The sequence below is a fragment of the Mixophyes fleayi genome, chromosome 1 (assembly GCF_038048845.1).
Source record: "Mixophyes fleayi isolate aMixFle1 chromosome 1, aMixFle1.hap1, whole genome shotgun sequence".
Classification (NCBI taxonomy): domain Eukaryota; kingdom Metazoa; phylum Chordata; class Amphibia; order Anura; family Limnodynastidae; genus Mixophyes; species Mixophyes fleayi.
In genome coordinates, this window is record NC_134402.1 from 462,811,652 (window position 1) to 462,837,961 (window position 26,310).

At 41.8% G+C, this 26,310-nt stretch overlaps 1 protein-coding gene across 10 annotated transcripts in view; it reads left to right on the top strand.

Moving 5' to 3' along the window:
* TPM2 (tropomyosin 2) overlaps positions 1–23,613 on the top strand; it is a 51,232-nt gene extending 27,619 nt beyond the window's left edge. For 4 of the 10 annotated variants that reach the window (XM_075187449.1, XM_075187495.1, XM_075187471.1 and 1 more), the window contains exons 3-9: positions 157–290; positions 3,130–3,247; positions 8,220–8,290; positions 12,548–12,623; positions 12,852–12,914; positions 13,013–13,082; positions 13,383–13,874. In XM_075187449.1, the coding sequence (XP_075043550.1) occupies positions 157–290; positions 3,130–3,247; positions 8,220–8,290; positions 12,548–12,623; positions 12,852–12,914; positions 13,013–13,082; positions 13,383–13,465 (615 nt within the window). In that variant the 3' untranslated portion in view covers positions 13,466–13,874. Of the gene's footprint in view, positions 1–156; positions 291–3,129; positions 3,248–8,219; positions 8,291–11,859; positions 11,936–12,547; positions 12,624–12,851; positions 12,915–13,012; positions 13,083–13,382; positions 13,875–22,713 lie in introns of those variants that run through there. The other 6 variants (XM_075187469.1, XM_075187489.1, XM_075187457.1 and 3 more) reach the window with 3 other exon arrangements.
* The last annotated feature ends 2,697 nt before the right edge of the window (positions 23,614–26,310 follow it).

Here is a 26,310-nt window from a genome sequence, read left to right on the forward strand (position 1 = left end):
AGTCATTTTAGATGTTCTTTAAATTATAATGTATACTTTTCAACATATTAATTCACTGGGTAGAATAAAATTGATTCCATAGAAAGCTTCAGCACAGTGCCGCCTAGTGGCCAGGGTATCTATGTCTCTAACTGCTTCCTGCTCTCTCTGTTCCAGGCTGAGGCTGATGTCGCTTCTTTGAACAGACGCATCCAGCTGGTGGAGGAGGAGTTGGATCGGGCCCAGGAGCGTCTGGCAACAGCTCTGCAAAAACTGGAGGAGACTGAGAAGGCCGTGGATGAGAGTGAGAGGTGTGTAACGCCATAGAGAATAGTGTCCACTCAATATCACAGAATGCCCACTCAGGACATGGAGAATAGTGTCCACTCAATATCACAGAATACCCACTCTGGACATAGAGAATAGTGTCCACTCTGTGTCACAGAATATCCACTCAGTACATAGCGTATAGTGTTCTCTCAGTACAACTACACCTCTGTGCACCCATTGCAGTATATTCTTGGAGATGGGAACAGGCGTATATCTGCTGTCAGTATACAATCTCCTCCTGTGTCACTTTATGATAAGAATTGGATGCTTCGTTGTCCGCAATGTGTCAGGAAACATTATAGAATATGTCCAAATACAGAGAAACCCCCAGCACACGACTGTAACCAGCCAAGGAGCTGCTATTTCTACTTGTACATAAAATGCAAAAGTCTCAGTTGCACACATTTGCAAATGTACGGAAAGCCACCCACAACCTCAGCTAATAGGGTGGTCCTAACTCTAAACAGTGAGAGTCCCTATTATGGGCCATACATATACGTGTTTTTAAATTGAGAGTAGTTGATGGGGAGTGCTGGTGCTATATTATCATTTGGAGGCTTTTGGGGTAACTCTTGGTAAGTTCTCAATTTAAAAACACATATAGTATAGACCAATATAGGGACTCTCACTGTTTAGAGTTAGGACCACCTGTGACTGGATCACTTATAAATAACTTATACATTTATTTAAAGGAAATAGCGCAGGGCGCTTATTTATATAATTGCAAATGTACTTATTTTCGATATTGTGTGTATGTTGGTAAAGGAGATATCTTTATTTCTGAGACCAGGGGAAGAAATTTGTTTGTTTTAACTTTGCTAGAGGAAATGCATTTCTGAGGTATATATCTGATATAATAAGTCTTTGTTGAGGAGGTCTTTTGTGTATCCTGGAGTGGGGAAATGATTTGTTTGGGGTTTTTCTGACTTTCTTTGGGAATGTGTATTCTACAGATGTCTGAAGAAAAGACCATGTTAATTTCATGTTAATTAGACCTTTTGATGTGTGAGGGTCCAGCACCTGAAGGCACAGGAAGGTTTAATTAAGACTTGCTAGTAGATTTCCGGCTTCTAAAGCAAGATGCAGGAAATCACAGCAAGTTTTAGGATATCACAGCTAAGTATAAATAGTGTTCGCTTTGCATTGCATGTAAATCCATGTTTGGGTAAACAAATTGCATCCTGATTCTAAAAATAGCTCAGACCTCAGGGCTGGCTTATCTTGTTAGGCTGTATTCAAATCTGTATAAAAAGCACTGTCCTGTATTGAACATTGTTCTTCTTGTTCCATCTGACCTGCTCCCTGTTACCTTCAACCAGGGTGAGCAAATAAACATCACTTGCTTCAAAGTCCTGCTTGGAAACTTCTCTATACCTGTGATTTACAGATTAGACCCAAAATCTAATCTGGTCCCGGCTGTTTCTGAGGTTTGGACCCAGTATCCATTAACACCGCTCTGCCAGCTACCCAGCAGCTCTGGGCACTGTGATAGGCCAGGGGAGATCCATCTACAGCAACCCTGATCTATAGGAAGAGGTCAGGGGTACCAGCCCAGGTACACCAGTAACAGGGTACACTTGCAGCATCAGTTACCCAGAAGGAACCCGGTTCTGGATGCCGGTAATGAGTCCAGTGGTGACAGCATTTGTAAGCCCCTCCTACTGCGGATAGAGGGCACAATTGGGATAATGAAAGGAAACGGTGGCAACGTAAGCCCAGCCAGTTCCCAGCAGGAACAGATAGGGTGGAATAGGAGGTCCATCCTGTCACACTACCCTATTAGCAGAAGCTCTGTGGAGTGGCAGGTGGCTTTCCATACATTTGCAAATGTGTGCAACTGAGATTTCTGTATTTTTATGTACAAGTAGAAATAGTAGTTTCTTTGCTGGGTATAGCAGAGTGCTGGGGGATTTTCTCTGTATTTGTTCCTTTTAGGATAACTCCACCCTTTCACGCACCTGCTATGAACCTATAAATTGATTGAGCAACTTCCTCTTCTGTATTATAGAGAAGGTCGCCTTATGATAACAGCCGGGGCTATTACTTAGGCCCTGTACCCAATGACATTGCGTGTGCATCAGGAAACACATTAAACGTTACGTTGTATGTCCGAGCTTGCCTACTATGTGTGGCTCATGTTTAGTATATGTAGGATCTATTCACGTGTGCTTGTGAATACATCCCGCTTAGCACAGAGTGGTTGTCAGCATGTGAAAAGAACTGGAGAAGCCCTGCTACTGAAACAGGGGGCAACAAGCGTGACATCCTCCTGTCATAGTGTGGACAGCGCAGGACAGGAGGGTGGCTGGGAGATACCAAATGCCAGCTTCCAAAGTCTACCAGCCCCGACCTGATAAGCACTGGGGCTTTTCCCGGAACCCTTGGCCTGCAATCGTGTCTCAGTATAAATTAGTAATAGTACAAAGTGTGTAGAGCAACTGAGCTCTTCAGTCTCCATACCCACTGTGATAGGCACTGTGACACCCATGACTTGATCTGACTGCCCTGAGCACAGTGCTGGTTAAACCACTTGTTAACCCATAGTGGGAATGTACACGATGCATTCCCATAGACACAGACGGTGCAGACACAGTGAGTAGAGTGGGTTCTAACATGCAGTTGCATCCTTGCATTTGCGTTAAAACACCAGTCAGGCACAGCATTTAAAAATGATAGTGGGTAACTGAGCCTTAAGAAGACAGTCTCAGTGTGAAATATAAAAATATGGTCTTAGTGTTCTGTTTAGTAATCCGATGGATGGGCTGCTGTTTGGGATTGTCTGAACTGTTACATTCATCACTGGAAACTGCTGTCTTACAGAGGAATGAAAGTAATTGAGAACAGAGCAACCAAAGATGAAGAGAAGATGCATGACCAGGATTTGCAGCTTAAAGAAGCAAAGCACATAGCTGAAGACTCCGATAGGAAATATGAGGAGGTAAGTTCTTGAAGTCCAACAGAATGTGCAGAATTATAAGATTCATGTGAGCTTGGGCTGACCTATCCCTCATGTTCCTCTTATATCTCTGTACCTGGATCTTACCTATCCATCATGTTCCTCTTATATCTCTATACCTAGACCTTATTGTCCATCATGTTCCTCTTATATCTCTATACCTGGACCGTATTGTCCATCATGTTCCTCTTATAGCTCTGTACCTAGACCTTACCTGTCCATCATGTTCCTCTTATATTTCTATACCTGGATCTTACCTATCCATCTTGTTCCTCTTATATCTCTATACCTAGACCTTACCTGTCCATCATGTTCCTCTTATAGCTCTGTACCTGGACCTTATTGTCCATCATGTTCCTCTTATAGCTCTGTACCTAGACCTTACCTGTCCATCATGTTTCTCTTATATTTCTATACCTGGATCTTACCTATCCATCTTGTTCCTCTTATATCTCTATACCTAGACCTTACCTGTCCATCATGTTCCTCTTATAGCTCTGTACCTGGACCTTATTGTCCATCATGTTCCTCTTATATCTCTATACCTAGACCTTACCTGTCCATCATGTTCCTCTTATATCTCTATACCTAGACCTTACCTGTCCATCATGTTCCTCTTATAGCTCTGTACCTGGACCTTATTGTCCATCATGTTCCTCTTATATCTTTATCCCTGGACCTTATTGTCCATCATGTTCCTCTTATATCTCTGTACCTGGACCTTACCTGTCCATCGTGTTCCTCTTATATCTCTATACCTAGACCTTACCTGTCCATCATGTTCCTCTTATATCTCTGTACCTGGACCTTATTGTCCATCATGTTCCTCTTATATCTCTGTACCTGGACCTTACCTGTCGATCATGTTCCTCTTATAGCTCTGTACCTGGATCTTACCTGTCCATCATGTTCCTCTTATATCTCTGTACCTGGATCTTACCTGTCCATCATGTTCCTCTTATATCTCTGTACCTGGACCTTACCTGTACATCATGTTCCTCTTATATATCTGTACCTGGACTTTATTGTCCATCATGTTCCTCTTATAGCTCTGTACCTGGACCTTATTGTCCATCATGTTCCTCTTATAGCTCTGTACCTGGACCTTATTGTCCATCATGTTCCTCTTATATCTCTATACCTAGACCTTACCTGTCCATCGTGTTCCTCTTATATCTCTATACCTAGACCTTACCTGTCCATCATGTTCCTCTTATAGCTCTGTACCTGGACCTTATTGTCCATCATGTTCCTCTTATATCTCTATCCCTGGACCTTATTGTCCATCATGTTCCTCTTATATCTCTGTACCTGGACCTTACCTGTCCATCGTGTTCCTCTTATATCTCTATACCTAGACCTTACCTGTCCATCATGTTCCTCTTATAGCTCTGTACCTAGACCTTACCTGTCCATCATGTTCCTCTTATATTTCTATACCTGGATCTTACCTATCCATCTTGTTCCTCTTATATCTCTATACCTAGACCTTACCTGTCCATCATGTTCCTCTTATAGCTCTGTACCTGGACCTTATTGTCCATCATGTTCCTCTTATAGCTCTGTACCTAGACCTTACCTGTCCATCATGTTCCTCTTATATCTCTGTACCTGGACCTTACCTGTCCATCGTGTTCCTCTTATATCTCTATACCTAGACCTTACCTGTCCATCATGTTCCTCTTATAGCTCTGTACCTGGACCTTATTGTCCATCATGTTCCTCTTATATCTCTGTACCTGGACCTTATTGTCCATCATGTTCCTCTTATATCTCTGTACCTGGATCTTACCTGTCCATCATGTTCCTCTTATATCTCTGTACCTGGACCTTACCTGTCGATCATGTTCCTCTTATATCTCTGTACCTGGACCTTACCTGTCGATCATGTTCCTCTTATAGCTCTGTACCTGGATCTTACCTGTCCATCATGTTCCTCTTATATAGCTGTACCTGGACTTTATTGTCAATCATGTTCCTCTTATAGCTCTGTACCTGGACCTTATTGTCCATCATGTTCCTCTTATATCTCTGTACCTGGACCTTATTGTCCATCATGTTCCTCTTATATCTCTGTACCTGGACCTTACCTGTCCATCATGTTCCTCTTATATCTCTGTACCTGGACCTTACCTGTCCATCATGTTCCTCTTATATCTCTGTACCTGGACCTTACCTGTCCATCATGTTCCTCTTATATATCTGTACCTTGACCTTACCTGTCCATCATGTTCCTCTTATAGCTATGTACCTGGACCTTATTGTCCATCATGTTCCTCTTATATCTCTATACCTAGACCTTACCTGTCCATCATGTTCCTCTTATAGCTCTGTACCTGGACCTTATTGTCCATCATGTTCCTCTTATAGCTCTGTACCTGGACCTTATTGTCCATCATGTTCCTCTTATATCTCTATACCTAGACCTTACCTGTCCATCATGTTCCTCTTATATCTCTATACCTAGACCTTACCTGTCCATCATGTTCCTCTTATAGCTCTATCCCTGGACCTTATTGTCCATCATGTTCCTCTTATAGCTCTGTACCTGGATCTTACCTGTCCATCATGTTCCTCTTATATCTCTGTACCTGGACCTTACCTGTCGATCATGTTCCTCTTATAGCTCTGTACCTGGATCTTACCTGTCCATCATGTTCCTCTTATATCTCTGTACCTGGACCTTACCTGTACATCATGTTCCTCTTATATATCTGTACCTGGACTTTATTGTCCATCATGTTCCTCTTATAGCTCTGTACCTGGACCTTATTGTCCATCATGTTCCTCTTATATCTCTGTACCTGGACCTTATTGTCCATCATGTTCCTCTTATATCTCTATACCTAGACCTTACCTGTCCATCATGTTCCTCTTATATCTCTATACCTAGACCTTACCTGTCCATCATGTTCCTCTTATAGCTCTGTACCTGGACCTTATTGTCCATCATGTTCCTCTTATATCTCTATCCCTGGACCTTATTGTCCATCATGTTCCTCTTATATCTCTGTACCTGGACCTTACCTGTCCATCGTGTTCCTCTTATATCTCTATACCTAGACCTTACCTGTCCATCATGTTCCTCTTATAGCTCTGTACCTGGACCTTATTGTCCATCATGTTCCTCTTATAGCTCTGTACCTGGACCTTATTGTCCATCATGTTCCTCTTATAGCTCTGTACCTGGACCTTACCTGTCGATCATGTTCCTCTTATAGCTCTGTACCTGGATCTTACCTGTCCATCATGTTCCTCTTATATCTCTGTACCTGGACCTTACCTGTACATCATGTTCCTCTTATATATCTGTACCTGGACTTTATTGTCCATCATGTTCCTCTTATAGCTCTGTACCTGGACCTTATTGTCCATCATGTTCCTCTTATAGCTCTGTACCTGGACCTTATTGTCCATCATGTTCCTCTTATATCTCTATCCCTGGACCTTATTGTCCATCATGTTCCTCTTATATCTCTGTACCTGGACCTTACCTGTCTATCGTGTTCCTCTTATATCTCTATACCTAGACCTTACCTGTCCATCATGTTCCTCTTATAGCTCTGTACCTGGACCTTATTGTCCATCATGTTCCTCTTATAGCTCTGTACCTGGACCTTATTGTCCATCATGTTCCTCTTATAGCTCTGTACCTGGACCTTACCTGTCGATCATGTTCCTCTTATAGCTCTGTACCTGGATCTTACCTGTCCATCATGTTCCTCTTATATCTCTGTACCTGGACCTTACCTGTCCATCATGTTCCTCTTATAGCTCTGTACCTGGACCTTATTGTCCATCATGTTCCTCTTATATCTCTATACCTAGACCTTACCTGTCCATCATGTTCCTCTTATATCTCTGTACCTGGACTTTACCTGTCCATCATGTTCCTCTTATATCTCTGTACCTGGACTTTACCTGTCCATCATGTTCCTCTTATATCTCTGTACCTGGATCTTATTGTCCATCATGTTCCTCTTAATTCTCTATACTTGGACCTTATCTGTCCATCATGTTCCTCTTAATTCTCTATACTTGGACCTTATCTGTCCATCATGTTCCTCTTATAGCTCTGTACCTGGACCTTACCTGTCCATCATGTTCTTCTTATATCTCTATACTTCGACCTTATCTGTCCATCATGTTCCTCCTATATCTTTGTACCTGAACTTACCTGTCCATCATGTTCCCCTTATATCTCTATACCTGGATCTCACTTGTCGATCATGTTCCTCTTATAGCTCTGTACCTGGATCTTACCTGTCCATCATGTTCCTCTTATATCTCTGTACCTGGACCTTATTGTCCACCATGTTCCTCTTAATGCTCTATACCTGGATGTTATGTGTCCATCATGTTCCTCTTATATCTGTGTACCTGGTCCTTATTGTGCATCTTCTATCTCTATACCTGGACTGATTTTGGGAAATCCTGCCCTAGATCTTACCTGTCCACCCTGTTCCTTTGAGATCTCTATAAGTAGAGCTTACCTGTTAATCAGGTTTCTATTATATTCTCTTATATACAAGGCCGCACTTTGTGTAGCTTCTTCCTTTACGTCCATGGTGAAGCTAACCCATGGTGAAGCTAACATACTTATCATGTATTTCAATTGATAACTTATCCACCATGTTTCTTTTGTATCACAGTAAGTTGAGGCAGCCATCTACTATGCTCATCTTTCACCTACATAGGTGGAGCTAATTTGTCTATTTTTGTCTTGTACATCCATCGCTGGATACCAAGCTATTCAAAAAATTCCACATAGAGTTTCCATAGCCAAGATGTCCACCATCTTCATCCGATAGCTGAAGATAACCTATCCCCATACCCATGTTATGTTTCCATAGCAGACCTGTAGAGTGGACAGTTCTCAGATTCAGAGGATGGGGAAACGTACAGATTTGGTATTTTTTCTAACTTGTCCATGTCTTTCTCTCTTATGTCACAGGTGGCCCGTAAATTAGTGGTTCTTGAGGGGGAGCTAGAACGATCTGAGGAGAGGGCTGAGGTAGCTGAAAGGTGAGTTACATTTCCTGTAATCGTTAAGGAACAGAGGTCTGCTATACATAAGGAAGCTGACCTCTGTAAACCCATGAGGGCATGAACTAGTGCACAGTGCTGGAAATATAGGTGCTGATCATTATATGCGGACAGCACTAGACAGAGCAGACATTTTATTGTCATATTCTTGTATAGAATGTACCTTTTTAGCATAATATACATAACTTGTAAGACCTTCATGTTACAGGAGATTACAGAAATGCTGTTATTATTTCTCTTTGATCTGAAGGCGAAATGCGCTAGAAATGTATAATATTAATAAGGAGGGGTTCCCTACTCCCAACTGTTTTTTACTCTCACCACTTAGCAGTATTATTATCTATTCAGTCTACACTATGGGCCTCATTTTCAGTTAGGACGTACAAATTCTGTTGCAAAAAGCCTACTCAATTGTGTATCTTGAGTCGCACATATATCGAGAAACATCCAGCTGAAAACACAGTCAAGTGTGCAATTGTCTATATTTGCCTCCATAGTAGTTTAGAGATGCGACGTGACCGTGATAGGGTCACATTGTCCTATTCATACACAATATAATGTAATGAAGTGCCATATGCACAAGAAAGAATCGTCTTTTGTCATCGTTATTAATATATGTGAAAATTACATTTTCCATATAACGTAATTAAATACAAACACTCCCACATCCAACATTTACCGCTTTATAAATCCAAGGGGAACCTTCTTCCCTGCAGTTGTTCAAATGGAAATGACAAATAAAAAATGTGAATAGACGGCTTGACATAGTTTTATCAACTGGAAGGGTCTATGCACAGTCAGCCAATCAGAATATATCAGATACTGCTTCTGGTCTCATCACAATCATCACCATCATCAAAATCATCATCATCATCATCATCATATCAACACCACCACCATCACCACCACCACCACCATATCATCACCACCATCATCATCACCACCACCATCATCATCATCACCACCACCATCATCATCACCACCACCACCATCATCATCACCACCACCATCATCATCACCACCATCATCATCATCATCATCATCATCATCATATCAACACCACCATATCACCACCACCACCACCACCACCACCATATCATCACCACCACCACCACCATATCACCACCACCACCACCACCATCATCACCACCACCACCATCATCATCACCACCACCATCATCACCACCACCATCATGAAAATCATCATTGTCACGTTTCTTTATACCAGGCCTTATGTCCCTGCAGAACTCCTGGGATGAGTATCCAGAGATGTGTCCAAATCTAATTAGGTTGCATGTCCAGGTGGACATGTTACATATATGATTGCATTCCTTACTGTACTCGGCTTACGTTTGCCCATCCCCGCTCCACCTTGACGTCATGGTGCTAAGACACGGTCAAATCTAAACACGGAGGAATGTTTGTATGCATGCACAGTGCGGGAGCGGCATCTTGTTGTACTCCACAAACAAACTTACGTCCGACTCTAAATGAGGCCCTATATCAATATGGCCATTATATGATGTAATTAGTGAGCTGTACCTGGACTCCTGTAGGTCTCTACCCGCATCCCCCCCTCCACCGCAGCATTTGTAACAGTGTCCGATGCCAAGGCTTCTCAATCATACTGTCTCAATTATCTTTGATGGCTGGGATTTTCTTTTAGTCTGACTTTAGTTCTCAACACTCCACAGAGACTGCGTTGACTATGATTTAATCATTACTAAAACAAAAGACCATTAATCTCTTCTAATTCTCCTGGATCTCTCTGCTGCACTTGACACTATTAACCAGTCTCTCCTCATATAAATGATACAATCCCTAGGTCTTGAAGGCACTGTCCTATCCTGGTTCTCATCCTACCTTTCTAATCGCTCTTTCAGTGTTAATTTCTCTGGATCCACCTCTGCTCCGCTTCTTTTATCAGTTGGAGACCACAAGGCTCAGTCCTAGGTCCTCTGCTGTTCTCTATCTACACCCCTTCTCTTGGAAAACTAATAAGCTCCTTTAGATATCAGTATCATCTCTATGCGGATGATACACAAATCTATCTATCTTCTCCTGATTTCTCACCATCTGTGTTGTCCCGTGTAACTGACTGTCTTTCTGCCATTTCATCTTGGATGTCTTCTCGCCAACTCAAACTCAATCTTTAAAAACCAGAGTTAATAATATTCCCACCCAAAAACAGAAGCTTCCTGCCTGACATTTCTATTTCTGTTGATAACATGACCATAAATCCCACCCCACAAGCTCGCTGCCTAGGTGTAATCCTTGACTCGGAACTGTCCTTTGTTCCCGACATCGACTCTATATCTAAATCATGTTACATACATCTAAAGAACATTTCCAGAATACACACATATCTCACACAAGACAATGCAAAAACTTTAATTCATGCACTTATCATCTCCCGCATCGACTATTGCAATCCCCTCCTTACTGGTCTTCCCCAAAAGAGACTCTCGCCCCTACAATCTATTTTGCACACAGCAGCCAGACCGATTTTCCTTGCAAATCATTCTTCCTCCTGTTTGTTACCGAAACCAAAATATAAAATTCTTCTACTAACATACAAGATCATCAACAAAATTGCACCAACATACATCTCTTCATTTGTCTCAAAATATCTCCTAACTCAAAACTTTCAGTCTGCACAAGATCTGTGTCTCTCATCCACCCATTACCTGCTCCCATTCCCGGTTACAGGACTTTTTTCGGGCTGCACCCATTTTTTGGAATTCCCTCCCTCGCACAATAAGACTTTCCTTTAAATGTTCTCTGAAAACCCACCTCTTCAGACAAGCATATAATATTCCTCAACCACCTCCTAAACTCCCTAGATTATCATATAATCAACTTTTACACAGTTGACACAAGGCAACACCTCTCTGACCCCCTAACCAACATTGCTGTGTGACTGGATCATACAGCCCACTAAGCACTTTTACCTCTGCAATCTAGCTGGACCAATATGCAATATGTAGCACTTAGCCTCATATATCAGACCCCTATTGTCCCATAGATTGTAAGCTGTGAGCTGGGCCTTCTTACATCTCTGTCTGCATTTCCAAGTATTGTTTTATTACTATTGTAAAGTGCTATGGTATTTGTTGGCTCAATATAAATAAATGTTGATGAAGATGATGATGATGATGATGATTTTAGTAGATTAATCTGAGTAAGTGATGCTAGACAGCTGGACCGGAGACTTTGAATGATTAGGTGTAGTTCTGTATTTACCTGATTTATGTTTATGTGCAGGTGTAGCCTGAACAGACAGTATGTCAGATGATGTTATAAATACATTTGTCTGCTGCTCCTGACCTCTATCCCAGTCTACCTGACCCAGTCATTAGACTTCCATTTCCATGGTGAGGTCACAGGTAGGGAAGATGGATGATATGTCTGAGGCAATGTCAGGAGCGTTGTCACTGATAAGAAGAGTCTGATATTCCCTAACTGTTTACAATCTTCCGTGAAGCAATGTAACATTATCAGAAGGACTAACAGACCCTGCAACATTCTCACCATTTTTCCTCTCCAAGTCGGTACAGGCAGCTAGAAGCAGAACTTCGAACCATGGATCAGAGCTTGAAATCTGTCATAGCAGCAGAGGAGGAGGTACTGGAAGGGAGAACATCTCCCATCTCTTCCTGTCTGGCCTCTGGCCGTGTCTCTTTACATATCAGATCTTCCAGCTCTTTCTCCTGGCTCTACTCTCACTCTCTGCTCTGTCCACATTGCGGGATCTTCTCCCGCTGGCCTACAGCACAGTGATAGACCTCAGATAACCATCAATCCGTCCATTCTAGTCCTACACTATAGAAGCCACAGTGGCTACCTGACGTGTGCCCGGCTATGTGTCCCCTAACCTGACAGATAAACTAGAAACCTGTCAGCGAACTTGTATTGGTCAAGTGGAAGTTATTGCGAATGCACAAGTAGATATTATATAGAACTTATCAAATCCAGTGTAATAAATCAGGTTTTATTTCCTTTATGTATAATATTTCCTCCTCTCCTGTCTTCCAGTCCTTTATTTATTTCTGTCTTTTTATTTTTTTCTATATTCTGCTGTCATTTCATTGTCTAGTTTCTTTTCCAAATAAACTCATTCTTGCTATTCCACCATTTGTTTTTCTCTTTTTCCCTTCTTCCTTCTCTATTCCACCAATGTGTGTCCCTTGGCGCTGCCCCTCACCCCCTTCTGTCCCCTGTGTTATCTTGGAACAGTAAATGTGGTGATTTGGAGGAGGAGCTGAAGAATGTCACCAATAATCTAAAGTCCATTGAGGCTCAGGCTGATAAGGTATCACGTGTGTGCATACAGGGTAGTCTTGCATGTGTATAACGTGTGGAGGCATCTGTGCTAATACTTCAGGGTCCCCAGTGTTGTCTTCCTCTTCTAATTTGTGGAGGAACCTCCCTCCCCCTAATATGTATCTTGAAAACCCCAGTCCGGTCTGTTCTCTAACACTTCTAATTCGAATATGAAACACTTGTGTGATCTTCACATTCTTTCTCTGTCATCTCATAGTATTCATCAAAGGAAGACAAATACGAAGAAGAGATCAGACATCTTACTGAACGGCTGAAGGAGGTAAAGCCTGTGCTGGGGATTCTTCTATATCTTGGGCAATACAAAGTTCTTGCACAGCAGGGAATTATATTGTGATTTTTTTCCCCCTGTTTTCTCAGACTGAAAGCCGAGTAGAGTTTGCAGAGAAATCAGTGGCTAAGCTGGAGAAGACCATTGATGACCTGGAAGGTAAAATGCATTGTTGTGAATCTTATTTTCTTGACACAGAAACATGTCTCAGTTTGTCTGTTCACCGCACACTACTCGTATTTTACTATAAGCTTTTATCTGTAACAGTTGGTTTGATTCTATCATTTTCTTACGGTTTTCAATCTTTTCCCTTCCCGTGTCACTTGCTCCTATGTCTCTGCTCCTTGCTCTTGTATCCCACTCACTCTACATATGTTTCTTCCTCCTGTCCCGCCCTCTGTTACCCACGCTTCCTTCCTTCCCCTGCTGTGCTCTGTGTCTTCTCCTTGTCTTCTATAGATGAGGTCTATGCTCAGAAGATGAAGTATAAGGCTATCAGTGAGGAGCTGGACAATGCCCTTAATGACATCACCTCACTCTGAGCCCTGATCTCCACAAGTTGTCTCTCTCCTGCCATGATCTGTCTCTTTACATGCCCATCTCTCCTGCGATCTGTCTGTGCACCATGGCACCTACACAAGAGTCTCTTCTGCCTGCCTGTCTCTGGATTACTGTCCGCCATGTAATATCTTTTATTTCATGCATGTCTCTCACCTCTTATTATCCAGCCTGATAATGAATGTAGGAAATGTCACCAGCGCCTCATGTCTTGTACATAAATCTGGATCTGTCTCATTCATATTCTCTGTCTCTCTCGTGGTGTATATATGTCAGCGGGTGCAGGAGAGAGCAAGTGATGAATAAAGATTTACATGGTGTGTGGATCAGTTCCCATCACACTATGAGTCACATCTTTCTATGCTGATGTCTAAATAAAGTGCTACTTCTCTACCTATTGTCTCACTGTCTCCGTTCTGCTTCACATTCCCATCAAGACACAAAATAACACAGTATGACCCTCATCTGCTCTAGGTAGACTCTGATCTCTGATTTATAATTCAGTGTCTCAGATAATTCTCAGATTGTGGACTGATCGTACTCAGACCCAGGAGGGGATAGTGATAAGGGAACATGGGGGCAAGTTGTGTAATGCCGGAGACTTGACACATATTGAAAGAGTGGTGGATTCTTGGAACAAACTTCTCAGTCAGTCCCACGTGTTTAGGGACCATAGAGAGGAGAGATTGGCAGGGACTCAGGGGTATGGATTAGATGTACTTAAACATATGGTGAAAAAACAAATTTGAACCTTATAGTAAAGTTAATATTCCAAGGACCGAGTTGAACTACTGTTTACAAGTGTAAAAGGTCATTGGGGAATTAAGTTGCGAGGACATTGTAGGGTAAGTAACAGTCATTGTTGGAGGAGAGACTGGGGATACCAGACTGAGCCTTTAGATTGTCCTGCACGGCCGACTTAATTAGACACGTCACTGACGTAAATCCCACACCATTCCTTAAAATGTAGGATCCATGAGAGTAGTATTATTGAGATGCAGACAAAAGTGAGTGCTACATTTATTGCATCGCTGATATAATGGAATATCTGTCTGAATAAGACCGTTCATCAGATTGCTTTGGCTACTGGTATAAGTATATTTAATCTTTGTGTCCCTCCTGAAATCAATGTGGCATTGTCATCAGAACATGTTACACAGCTCTCTTCCCACATACAGACAGCTGGACAGTACTTTGTAAGGTCTTTCCTCTGTCCTCCTACAGCTACAAATGTTTCCTATTCTATCTCTGACTGCTCCTGTCCTTCTAAGCTGTGAGTGCGTCTAACAAACACGACACACGTTATTCTTAGTACAAGGAGTAAGTATCAAACTGTCTCATATATGAAGATGTAGAAATATGTCCCATGTGTATGTGTCAGAGGATGCACGTAGGATACGGTCCGTGTGTGTGTTAGAAGGCACATGTGTACATGTAGGATACGGTCCCTGTGTATGTGTCAGAGGGTGCATGTAGGATACAGTCTGTGTGTGTGTGTGTGTGTGTGTGTGTGTGTGTCAGAACATACATGTGTACATGTAGGATACAGTCGGTGTGTGTGTTAGAAGGCACATGTGTACATGTGGGATACGTCCCGTGTGTGTGTTAGAAGGTACATGTGTACATGTAGGATACAGTCCGTGTGTGTGTTAGAAGGCACATGTGTACATGTAAGATACGGTCCGTGTGTGTGTTAGAAGGTACATGTGGGATACGGTTCGTGTGTATGTGTCACAGGGTACATGTAGGATACAGTCTGTGTGTGTGTTAGAAGGTACATGTGTACATGTAGGATACGGTCCGTGTGTGTGTCAGAAGGTACATGTGGGATACGTCCCGTGTGTGTGTTAGAAGGCACATGTGTACATGTAGGATACAGTCCGTGTGTGTGTTAGAAGGTACATGTGTACATGTAGGATACAGTCCGTGTGTGTGTTAGAAGGCACATGTGTACATGTAAGATACGGTCCGTGTGTGTGTTAGAAGGTACATGTGGGATACGGTTCGTGTGTATGTGTCACAGGGTACATGTAGGATACAGTCTGTGTGTGTGTTAGAAGGTACATGTGTACATGTAGGATACGGTCCGTGTGTGTGTCAGAAGGTACATGTGGGATACGTCCCGTGTGTGTGTTAGAAGGCACATGTGTACATGTAGGATACAGTCCGTGTGTGTGTTAGAAGGCACATGTGTACATGTAGGATACAGTCCGTGTGTGTGTTAGAAGGTACATGTGTACATGTAGGATACAGTCCGTGTGTGTGTTAGAAGGTACATGTGGGATACGGTTCGTGTGTATGTGTCACAGGGTACATGTAGGATACAGTCTGTGTGTGTGTTAGAAGGTACATGTGTACATGTAGGATACAGTCCGTGTGTGTGTTAGAAGTAGAGATGGTCACTGACCCCCGTGTTTTGGTTTTGGATTCGGTTTTGGATCTGGATTACCGTCGTGTTTTGGTTTTGGTTTTGGTTTTGCAAAACCTCCATTGCGTGTTTTGGTTTTGGTTTTGGTTTTGTTTGGTTTTGTTTTGCTATTTTTTGGGAAAATCCATGTTTTTGGGCCTAAATTAACCCAATTTAGTGCTCCAACTGTTTTAGAGACAAGTAATCTAATTGTTGAGGTAATAAATCATCCCAAAAAACAGTTTAATTCTTCGTTGGTAGGCCTATTCTACACACATAACAGATTGTCTTCCTCTCCATCTATGCATATTGGCAAGGCAGCCATCGTCTTTGAATGTATATTACACCCTACACTTATAGTTAAATATGTAAAGAAATGGAAAAAGCCAGTTTGGTTTCTGTCTCTCAAGGCCCCCCTCCACTTGTATAAAATACCAAAAAATTCAGCCATTATAGACTGTACAATATTAATTGACATGGAGAAAGCCAGTTTGGTTTCTGTCTCTCAAGGCCCCCCTCCACTTGTATAAAATACCCAAAAATTCAGCCATTATAGACTGTACAATATTAATTGACATGGAGAAAGCCAGTTTGGTTTCTGTCTCTCTAGGCCCCCCTCCACTTGTATAAAATACTAAAAAATTCAGCCATTATAGACTGTACAATATTAATTGACATGGAGAAAGCCAGTTTGGTTTCTGTCTCTCTAGGCCCCCCTCCACTTGTATAAAATACTAAAAAATTCAGCCATTATAGACTGTACAATATTAATTGACATGGAGAAAGCCAGTTTGGTTTCTGTCTCTCTAGGCCCCCCTCCACTTGTATAAAATACTAAAAAATTCAGCCATTATAGACTGTACAATATTAATTGACATGGAGAAAGCCAGTTTGGTTTCTGTCTCTCTAGGCCCCCCTCCACTTGTATAAAATACTAAAAAATTCAGCCATTATAGACTGTACAATATTATGAAAAATGGACAAAGCCAGTTTAGGGTCACTCTGTCTATGACACCCTACCCTTAAGGATAAATTGCCCTAACAGCAGCCTTTCAAGATGGTATGTGATATGGAAATGCCACAAGTCCCTTTCCTCTTTGGGGGTAGATTGCACCCTACACTTACATAGAAAGTTTTAAAAAGATGTTATCGGCATCATCTTCAGCTTCATCCTCACCCTCATCAGTGTTATCGTCATCATCACAGACTATCAATTCATCGCCGCTTGAATCCGCCATTAGAGAACAGTCAGTGCTTGCATGTCTTGGATGGTGAAGGCCTTCCTCGTGGAAGATGTAGTTCATTTTTATAAACATCATTTTCTCCACATTTTTGGGAAGTAACCTTCTACGGCGATCACTGACTAAGTTCCCTGCTGTGCTGAACACTCGTTCAGAGTACACACTGGAGGGTGGGCAGCTTAGGTATTGCAAAGCAAGTTTGTACATGGGTTTCCAAATAGCTTGCTTTTCTTCCCAGTAAGGAAAGGGACTGTCTGACATTTCCATATCAACTACCTCTTGAAAGTAATCCTCCACCATCCTTTGCATGTTTATACTCATATTGGATGGACTTATGGGCAAAGTGACACTTTTTTTTGAAAAATCCTTCAAACCAGCCCAGATGTTAAATTGTTCTCGTCTGCCCCCTGTGTCTTCCCTGCTTCTTTTTTGGAAATTTAATTTTTTACGAGCAACAGCTTGAGAAAGTGAAGGAGGACACGTCGTCAAGCCGAGGCCCAGTTCAGCGGCCAACTTGCTGAGCAATAGCTCCTTGCAAAAGTTCACATCTCGCTCATTTACAAGTAAAGACTCAATGTAGGTTTTAAACCTTGGATCAAGCACAGTGGCCAAAACGTACTGATCCGAGTTCAAGATCTTAATAACTCGAGGATCATTGTGAAGCGAATTAAGTACTTGATCGACAAGGCCAACATACTTTGCTGAATTGCTTGCTTTCAGCTCCTCCTTCATTTTCTCAAGCTGCTTTTCCAATAGTCTAATTAAAGGAATGACTTGGCTCAAACTAGCAGAGTCTGCACTGACCTCACATGTCACAACTTCAAATGGTTTCAGCACCTTGCACAGCACTGAAAGGATTCCCCACTGTGCAAGAGTGAAATACATCCCCCCTCCTTTCCCAATGTCATGACTTGTGCAATATGCTTGGATGGCTTTGCGCTGTTCCTCCATCCTCTGAAGCATGTACAGGGTGGAATTCCACCGAGTTACCACCTCTTGCTTAAGTTGGTGGCAGGGCAAGTTAAACTGCTCTTGGAGCTGCTGTAATCTCCTACATGCTGTGGCTGAATGCCTGAAATGGCCTGAAATTTTACGGGCCACCGAAAGCATCTCCTGCACCTCACGGTTGTTTCGTAGGAAGCTCTGCACCACCAAGTTGATGGTGTGAGCAAAACAGGGAATATGTTGGAAATCACCCAGCTGTAATGCTCGCACTATATTGTTGGCGTTATCTGAAATGACATACCCTGGGGAGAGTCCGAGTGGTATAAGCCATGCATCAATCACATCTCTCAGTTTGCGTAACAAATTGTCAGCCGTATGCCTGTTAGTGAAGCCGGTGATACAAAGAGTGGCCTGCCTGTGACAAATGTTACGTAGTGGTGTACATGCTGCTGCTGTTCCTGCTGGTGAAGGTGAATGACCAACCCAGTGGGCTGTCACAGTCATATAGTCTTTGGTTTGGCCACTTCCACTTGTCCACATATCTGTGGTTAAGTGAACAGTGGGCAGAATGGCATTTTTCAGCGCAATCTCTACATTTTTACACACTTTTTGGTATAGTTGTGGAATAGCTTTACGGGAGAAATGGTGTCGCGATGGAATTCTGTAACGCGGACACAAAACCTCAATTAACTGTGAAAAACCAGCTGCGTTTATGGTGGAGATTGGACGCAGATCTAACACTAACATTGCAGCCATGGCGTCTGTGATTCGCTTGGCGACTGGGTGACTGCTGTCATATTTGCTTCCCCTCGCAAAGGATTGTTTCACAGTTAATTGCTGAAATGTAGGACTGCTCATTTTATTCACCTGCCTCTGGGATGACGATTCACCCCCAGCAGCAGCAACAGCAGCAGCAGGACTAACGCTTTCTTCAGAGGAATCAATAATAGTGCCGGAGTCATCCAGCCTTAAGTGGGATGCCGGGCTAACTCCGAGCGCTACTGAGGATATTGATGAGGATGGTGTGGTGGGTGTATTTTGTGGCCGTCGGTATGTCGGTGAGCGGAGGGTCTTAGCTGATGAGGGAGTGCTTGTATTCTTTTGGGAAGAACTTTCAGCTTTTCCCAACACTTTGCCATGAACTCTCGTTAAATGGCGTAACATAGACGAGGTTCCAAGATGGTTAAGGTCCCTCCCTCGACTGACTGTGGCTTCACATACACTACAAATGGCTATACAATTGTTGTCTGGATTTGGGTAGAAATAATTCCACACATAAGAAGTGGATTTTTTTGTTTTATGCCCAGGCATGACAATGGCCTTTTTCTTGTCACGTGCCAGAACTGCTGCCACTGGTGCAGGACTTACACAAACAACCTCATCCTCATCAACATCCTCATTAGCGCCCTCGTCGCCTACACAAATCTCCCCCTCATCCTCTTCTAATTCCAAAGTGGCATCCTCAATTTGGGTATCACCGGCTACACTCGGGCTATTAAGGCACACATCAGCAGAATGCTCACGATTAGACATCCCACTGTTGGATGGACTCTCCACAGGGATTGTTGTCATTTGTGAATCAGAGCAAATATTCTCCTGTAATGCCTCACTGGTATCTTGCAGCTCAGCTTTGACGCGTAACAGTAGTTGTGCACCAATTGTAGGCTGGGTAACTTTTTGGGATCTGCCACTAATAGCCAAAGGTGAAGGCCTCATTCTCTCTTTGCCACTGCGTGTGTAGAATGGCATGCTTGCAATTTTTTTTTTATCGTCACTTAACTTTTGCTCAGTTACACTTCGTTTTCGCTTCAATACAGTAAATTTTTTTTTGGTTTTTGTTTTTTGCACTAATTTGAAAACACTCTGTTGTTTGACATCGCCTTGGCCAGATGACGTACTGGGAACACTAACATCAGGACTGGTGACAGAACCTGGTTGCTCATTTAGATCATATGTGGACTGCTTTGAATCCATTGCGTAGATACTGCTGACAGATATGACTTTTGACAGCCAGAAATATTAATGCACAATTAGGGAGGACACCCCAAAAACACTGAGGAGTGCTAAAATTTATTGAGTAGATACTGCTGACAGATATGACTTTTGACAGCCAGAAATATTAATGCACAATTAGAGAGGACACCCCAAAAACACTGAGGAGTGCTAAAATTTATTGAGTAGATACTGCTGACAGATATGACTTTTGACAGCCAGAAATATTAATGCACAATTAGAGAGGACACCCCAAAAACACTGAGGAGTGCTAACATTTATTGAGTAGATACTGCTGACAGATATGACTTTTGACAGCCAGAAATATTAATGCACAATTAGAGAGGACACCCCAAAAACACTGAGGAGTGCTAACATTTATTGAGTAGATACTGCTGACAGATATGACTTTTGACAGCCAGAAATATTAATGCACAATTAGGGAGGACACCCCAAAAACACTGAGGAGTGCTAAAATTTATTGAGTAGATACTGCTGACAGATATGACTTTTGACAGCCAGAAATATTAATGCACAATTAGAGAGGACACCCCAAAAACACTGAGGAGTGCTAACATTTATTGAGTAGATACTGCTGACAGATATGACTTTTGACAGCCAGAAATATTAATGCACAATTAGAGAGGACACCCCAAAAACACTGAGGAGTGCTAACATTTATTGAGTAGATACTGCTGACAGATATGACTTTTGACAGCCAGAAATATTAATGCACAATTAGGGAGGACACCCCAAAAACACAGAGGAGTGCTAAAATTTATTGAGTAGATACTGCTGACAGATATGACTTTTGACAGCCAGAAATATTAATGCACAATTAGAGAGGACACCCCAAAAACACTGAGGAGTGCTAAAATTTATTGAGTAGATACTGCTGACAGATATGACTTTTGACAGCCAGAAATATTAATGCACAATTAGAGAGGACACCCCAAAAACACTGAGGAGTGCTAACATTTATTGAGTAGATACTGCTGACAGATATGACTTTTGACAGCCAGAAATATTAATGCACAATTAGGGAGGACACCCCAAAAACACAGAGGAGTGCTAAAATTTATTGAGTAGATACTGCTGACAGATATGACTTTTGACAGCCAGAAATATTAATGCACAATTAGAGAGGACACCCCAAAAACACTGAGGAGTGCTAACATTTATTGAGTAGATACTGCTGACAGATATGACTTTTGACAGCCAGAAATATTAATGCACAATTAGGGAGGACACCCCAAAAACACAGAGGAGTGCTAAAATTTATTGAGTAGATACTGCTGACAGATATGACTTTTGACAGCCAGAAATATTAATGCACAATTAGAGAGGACACCCCAAAAACACTGAGGAGTGCTAAAATTTATTGAGTAGATACTGCTGACAGATATGACTTTTGACAGCCAGAAATATTAATGCACAATTAGAGAGGACACCCCAAAAACACTGAGGAGTGCTAACATTTATTGAGTAGATACTGCTGACAGATATGACTTTTGACAGCCAGAAATATTAATGCACAATTAGGGAGGACACCCCAAAAACACAGAGGAGTGCTAAAATTTATTGAGTAGATACTGCTGACAGATATGACTTTTGACAGCCAGAAATATTAATGCACAATTAGAGAGGACACCCCAAAAACACTGAGGAGTGCTTAAAATTATTGAGTAGATACTGCTGACAGATATGACTTTTGACAGCCAGAAATATTAATGCACAATTAGAGAGGACACCCCAAAAACACTGAGGAGTGCTAACATTTATTGAGTAGATACTGCTGACAGATATGACTTTTGACAGCCAGAAATATTAATGCACAATTATGGGGGACAACCCAAAAGCGCTGGGGAGTGCCAAATATGAAGAAAAAATAATAAACCTCTATCCTCCTCTCTGCACTAGCGATTTTGGTTAGAGCAATTGCAAGAACAATATTGTATTCTTTCTCTGTCCCTGCTCTAATTAGCCTATGACTACACCCTGCTCTCTCCCTCTGTCAAATGGCGATGGATTGCTGTGGAGGCGTGTATTTATAAAGTTGAAGTATCGCGAGAACCGAGTCCCGAGATCCGACGACGTCACAATGACGTTCGGCCTCGATTTGGATTCGGAATTGGCGGGAGAGTACCGAGCTGCTCAGCTCGGTACTCGGATACCCAAAGTTCGGGTGGGTTCGGTTCTCGGAGAACCGGACCCGCCCATCTCTAGTTAGAAGGCACATGTGTACATGTAGGATACAGTCCGTGTGTGTGTTAGAAGGCACATGTGTACATGTAGGATACAGTCCGTGTGTGTGTTAGAAGGTACATGTGTACATGTAGGATACAGTCCGTGTGTGTGTTAGAAGGCACATGTGTACATGTAGGATACAGTCCGTGTGTGTGTTAGAAGGCACATGTGTACATGTGGGCTATGGTACATTGGGATGGTGTTAGAAGATGGGTGTTACAGACGGACTATTTGTATAATGCCAGAAGCGGGTGAGACATAGTTCGGTGGAAATCTTTTTGACATTGTCGGCTGAGATATTATTATTGTCACACTGTAAGGAGTGTATGAGAGGGGTCAGTAATCTGTCTGCTATTAATACTTTGTGTCTCGTTCTGATTGTAACACTTTGTGCCCCTAGAGACCCTCACGGTGGCAAAGGAGGAAAACATTAATATTCAGCAGACACTGGACCAGACCTTGCTGGAGCTGAACAACATGTAACAGACACCGCTAGACCCGTTCACACCCTATCACTCCCACAAACACTTTGTCCTCATGTGTTTTACGTTGTTTCACGCATCACATGTCCTCAAGATTCATCTGAACAGCCAGAAGATAAACTGATGACCTCTCACATTCCTGTGCTCATATTCAATCGTTATTCACCCCATTTTGCTGTATGAACCCCCTAATGATTAATCTACTGCTCCTATAGTCTGATGCCCATAATACTGCAAAGGAAGAGAATTGTATCATCCATGTTTATGGATAAGAAGATCACAGAACATAGCAACCTCCAAGGTTATTTAACATGGGCTACTTATTTCTATCCAAATATGTCCTGATCTGATTATCCAAAATGATTTAACTCTTTTTCACATAAATAGTCCACAACACAACTACGTTTTATTATCTCTTCCAAGAGAAAAAGGAGTTGTCCCCTCTCTATAACCCTAATATCCTCACTTATAGTTTAGAGCCATTGTCTACCTGTAATCCTAATCTTTTCTCTGATCTATAATATTCTAATATGATTATCACTATCCACATATCTCCTTCCTATGACGCTATGTCATATATCCTCTAACCTGATGTCAGTGTGTTTATAAAGCTAAACCAGTAGGAGAAGCAGTTATATGACGGCATGAAACGTTCCCGAGGTAGTCCATGGCAATGACTCACTAGTCCCCTTCTGGGCTCTCTCAGCCACCAGCGTCTCACATGGGAATGAAGCACTGACTGAGGAATACGTGGAATGATCTCTAATGTTTACACTTTATTGTCCATAATGTCGTGTTAATAAACTTCAGCAACATAATCCTGAGTATTGTTGTTAGTAAACATCTGAGTCTCTCCTCACATCCGATCTTTCACCTTCACAGGGGTTTCTTTAAAATAACCAAAGAATGAAATACAAACCTTGAACCATCATGTTTTCAATGTGTTGCAACCCAAAGATCAGTATGATGTGCCATCAATGACAACTTATTCACAATATGCTTTACAAGCTTCCCAATAATGTCACAACATAAATAAAATACGGTATAAATAAACGGACAGATTACAATTATTTTGTCGGGACAGTTTTAGTTCAGAGTAAAATGACCTCTTCTTCCTGAGACAGAGGAATACGGAGCATTTCATCAGCGCCTCTAACTATTCACATAGTCCCCCTGTGTCCTGCATTGTAATCATACATCATAGCAGTAACGGGATATGACAACGTATTGAGTTATTGTAATAAAACTTGTAGCTTAAAGAGGAGAAATTGAGATCTAAGGACAGTTGGATGTAATCTGGTGATGATGTGGTCACGTATGATGGAATATACGAGGGACGTCCACGTGTTACTGTGCAACACACAAAACACATTCACGTGTATATCATTTAATACACATACATGTGTTACTGTGCAACATGTGAGAGACACTGAAGCTGTGTATATTAGAAAACATAACATGCATTTTGTTGCCTCCAGGATTATCCAGTGGTATTATTCATAAATAACATGGGAAATGGCTGAGACCTATAATAACCTGTTTATAATAAGCTCCCATGTACCTCATTGTTCCATTCATGGAGGAGAAATGCTCTATGTTCTCCATACAGTTCATACCTTTTATTAATGCCTCATACCTCATACCTCTCACAAGCAATTACCTGCTACTGTCACATTTGTCCTAATAATATGCCCTGAATGTTAACAGTGAATAAACAGGAGAAGGGCTCATTAAGAGGTTGTCGAATCGAAATCAGATTGTTCACTTGTAAGTGTCAGTTTATAAGTTATGAGCTCATCAGCTGGAGAGAATTAAATACACTGCATGGTTTGAGTGTACAATAAACTCTGCTTTATAACTTACAAGTCCATATCTATATAGCAAAAATCACGTATTACAGAAAACTACGCCCCAAAAGGTTTTAACCAATCATGTTCCCTTCACACAGATGTTGCTATATTCTCTCATTTTCACACAGGAATACTCCCCAGGGGGGAGTTGGTTTATCTCCTGTGCTGCCATATTCAAGGTCATGGGCAGTTTCTTGCAAACAATGAATAACTCCTACAAACTAGCTGTATATAATCTGTCTTTTAGCTATAACAGAACAAAATGGCCATCAGGCAACAAGATGGCGTCAGCTTAGCAAAATCTCATTTCTCATTTCCCATCTTTTTATTCATTATTTGCTCTAACACTACCTATCTGAGATCACATTTTTGCTGTCGCTTTTAATGGGTACTTATACGCATACACCCTTCTAACAGAACATATGAATAGGGATGCCTAAAACTGGATACATAGAACAACCCATCCCCCATCAATAACAAGTCCATGATCCCTCTTCTAGCTGATAGATGGTCAATGAGTCGACAACCGTCTTGCACCCGCTGCATGTCCTGATGTCAGATCTTCACATATATCAGTGAACATGAGAGGCTCTGGGGCCTCTTGTGCTTCCTTTTTATCTTCTAACTGTGGATTTCTTAGGGAAGGAAAACAGGAAAGGGAGGGAGAAAATACACAGTGCGCTCGGCAAGTGTTATATGTCACTTATTTCATAATAGAAGGGATTGTCCATTGTGCTGTGTATCTTCATAAGGATAAACTTCAGTAACGACCATGTGGATTCCAAGGAAAAGGTTCTTGGTTTCTGCACTGATCACAACTGGCAGAAGTACTGAGAGTTCCACAAGGTTCACACTCATTAGATGGGGTGTACAGTACAGCGGTTAAGACAGATGTAATAAGCCACATCATCAGTTTTATTAGTATATATATAATAATAAGGATTAGTAACAGTCCTTGAAGTACAACATCTATAAAACCTGATAACCATCCTCCTATACCCTTGAACCAATCGGCCAGGTACAGCCATGAAAACTATCCTTCTAGATAAGCATCTCCAGTGCGCTCCTTTACAAATTCTATTTCATGTCTTCATTTTTTTGTAAGTGTTCATTAAACATTTTCTCTGGATCATCTGCATCACTAGTTAAAAAGGTGCAACCCTGGGCTTCAATTTACATATTTAGGGTCAGGCAGTACCTATTGTCTTGTGTAAATGTAATAATGTGTTGGGCCACAATACTCAGAAATACATTTCTGTATTGGGTGTAAACCCTACAGTCATGGGTTGCTCTGTTCTTATTTGGTTGGGTTAAACTTTCATATTAGAATTTTTCTCATTATGTATAATGATCTCTATCTACATTACTATTGGCATGAGTCTGGTTCTTCCAGACCTGGCTTTCCTTTCTAGACTAGTACACATCTACAGCCTACAGCAAAGGAACATAATGTGCAATCAATATTCCTCCTGCTAATATCAATGAACACCACTCTCTGGTCTCCCTTAGACCTTTAAAAAACTTGTAAAATACATTTTACTCAGACTCCCCATGTCTGAAGATCTTGCAGTGGGATGCGTGTATTCAGGTGTCATTTCCCTGTACTTCCACTACCATGGGAGTCGTCAATAAGACCTGGAGAGGACTCTCATATCTGGGTTCAAG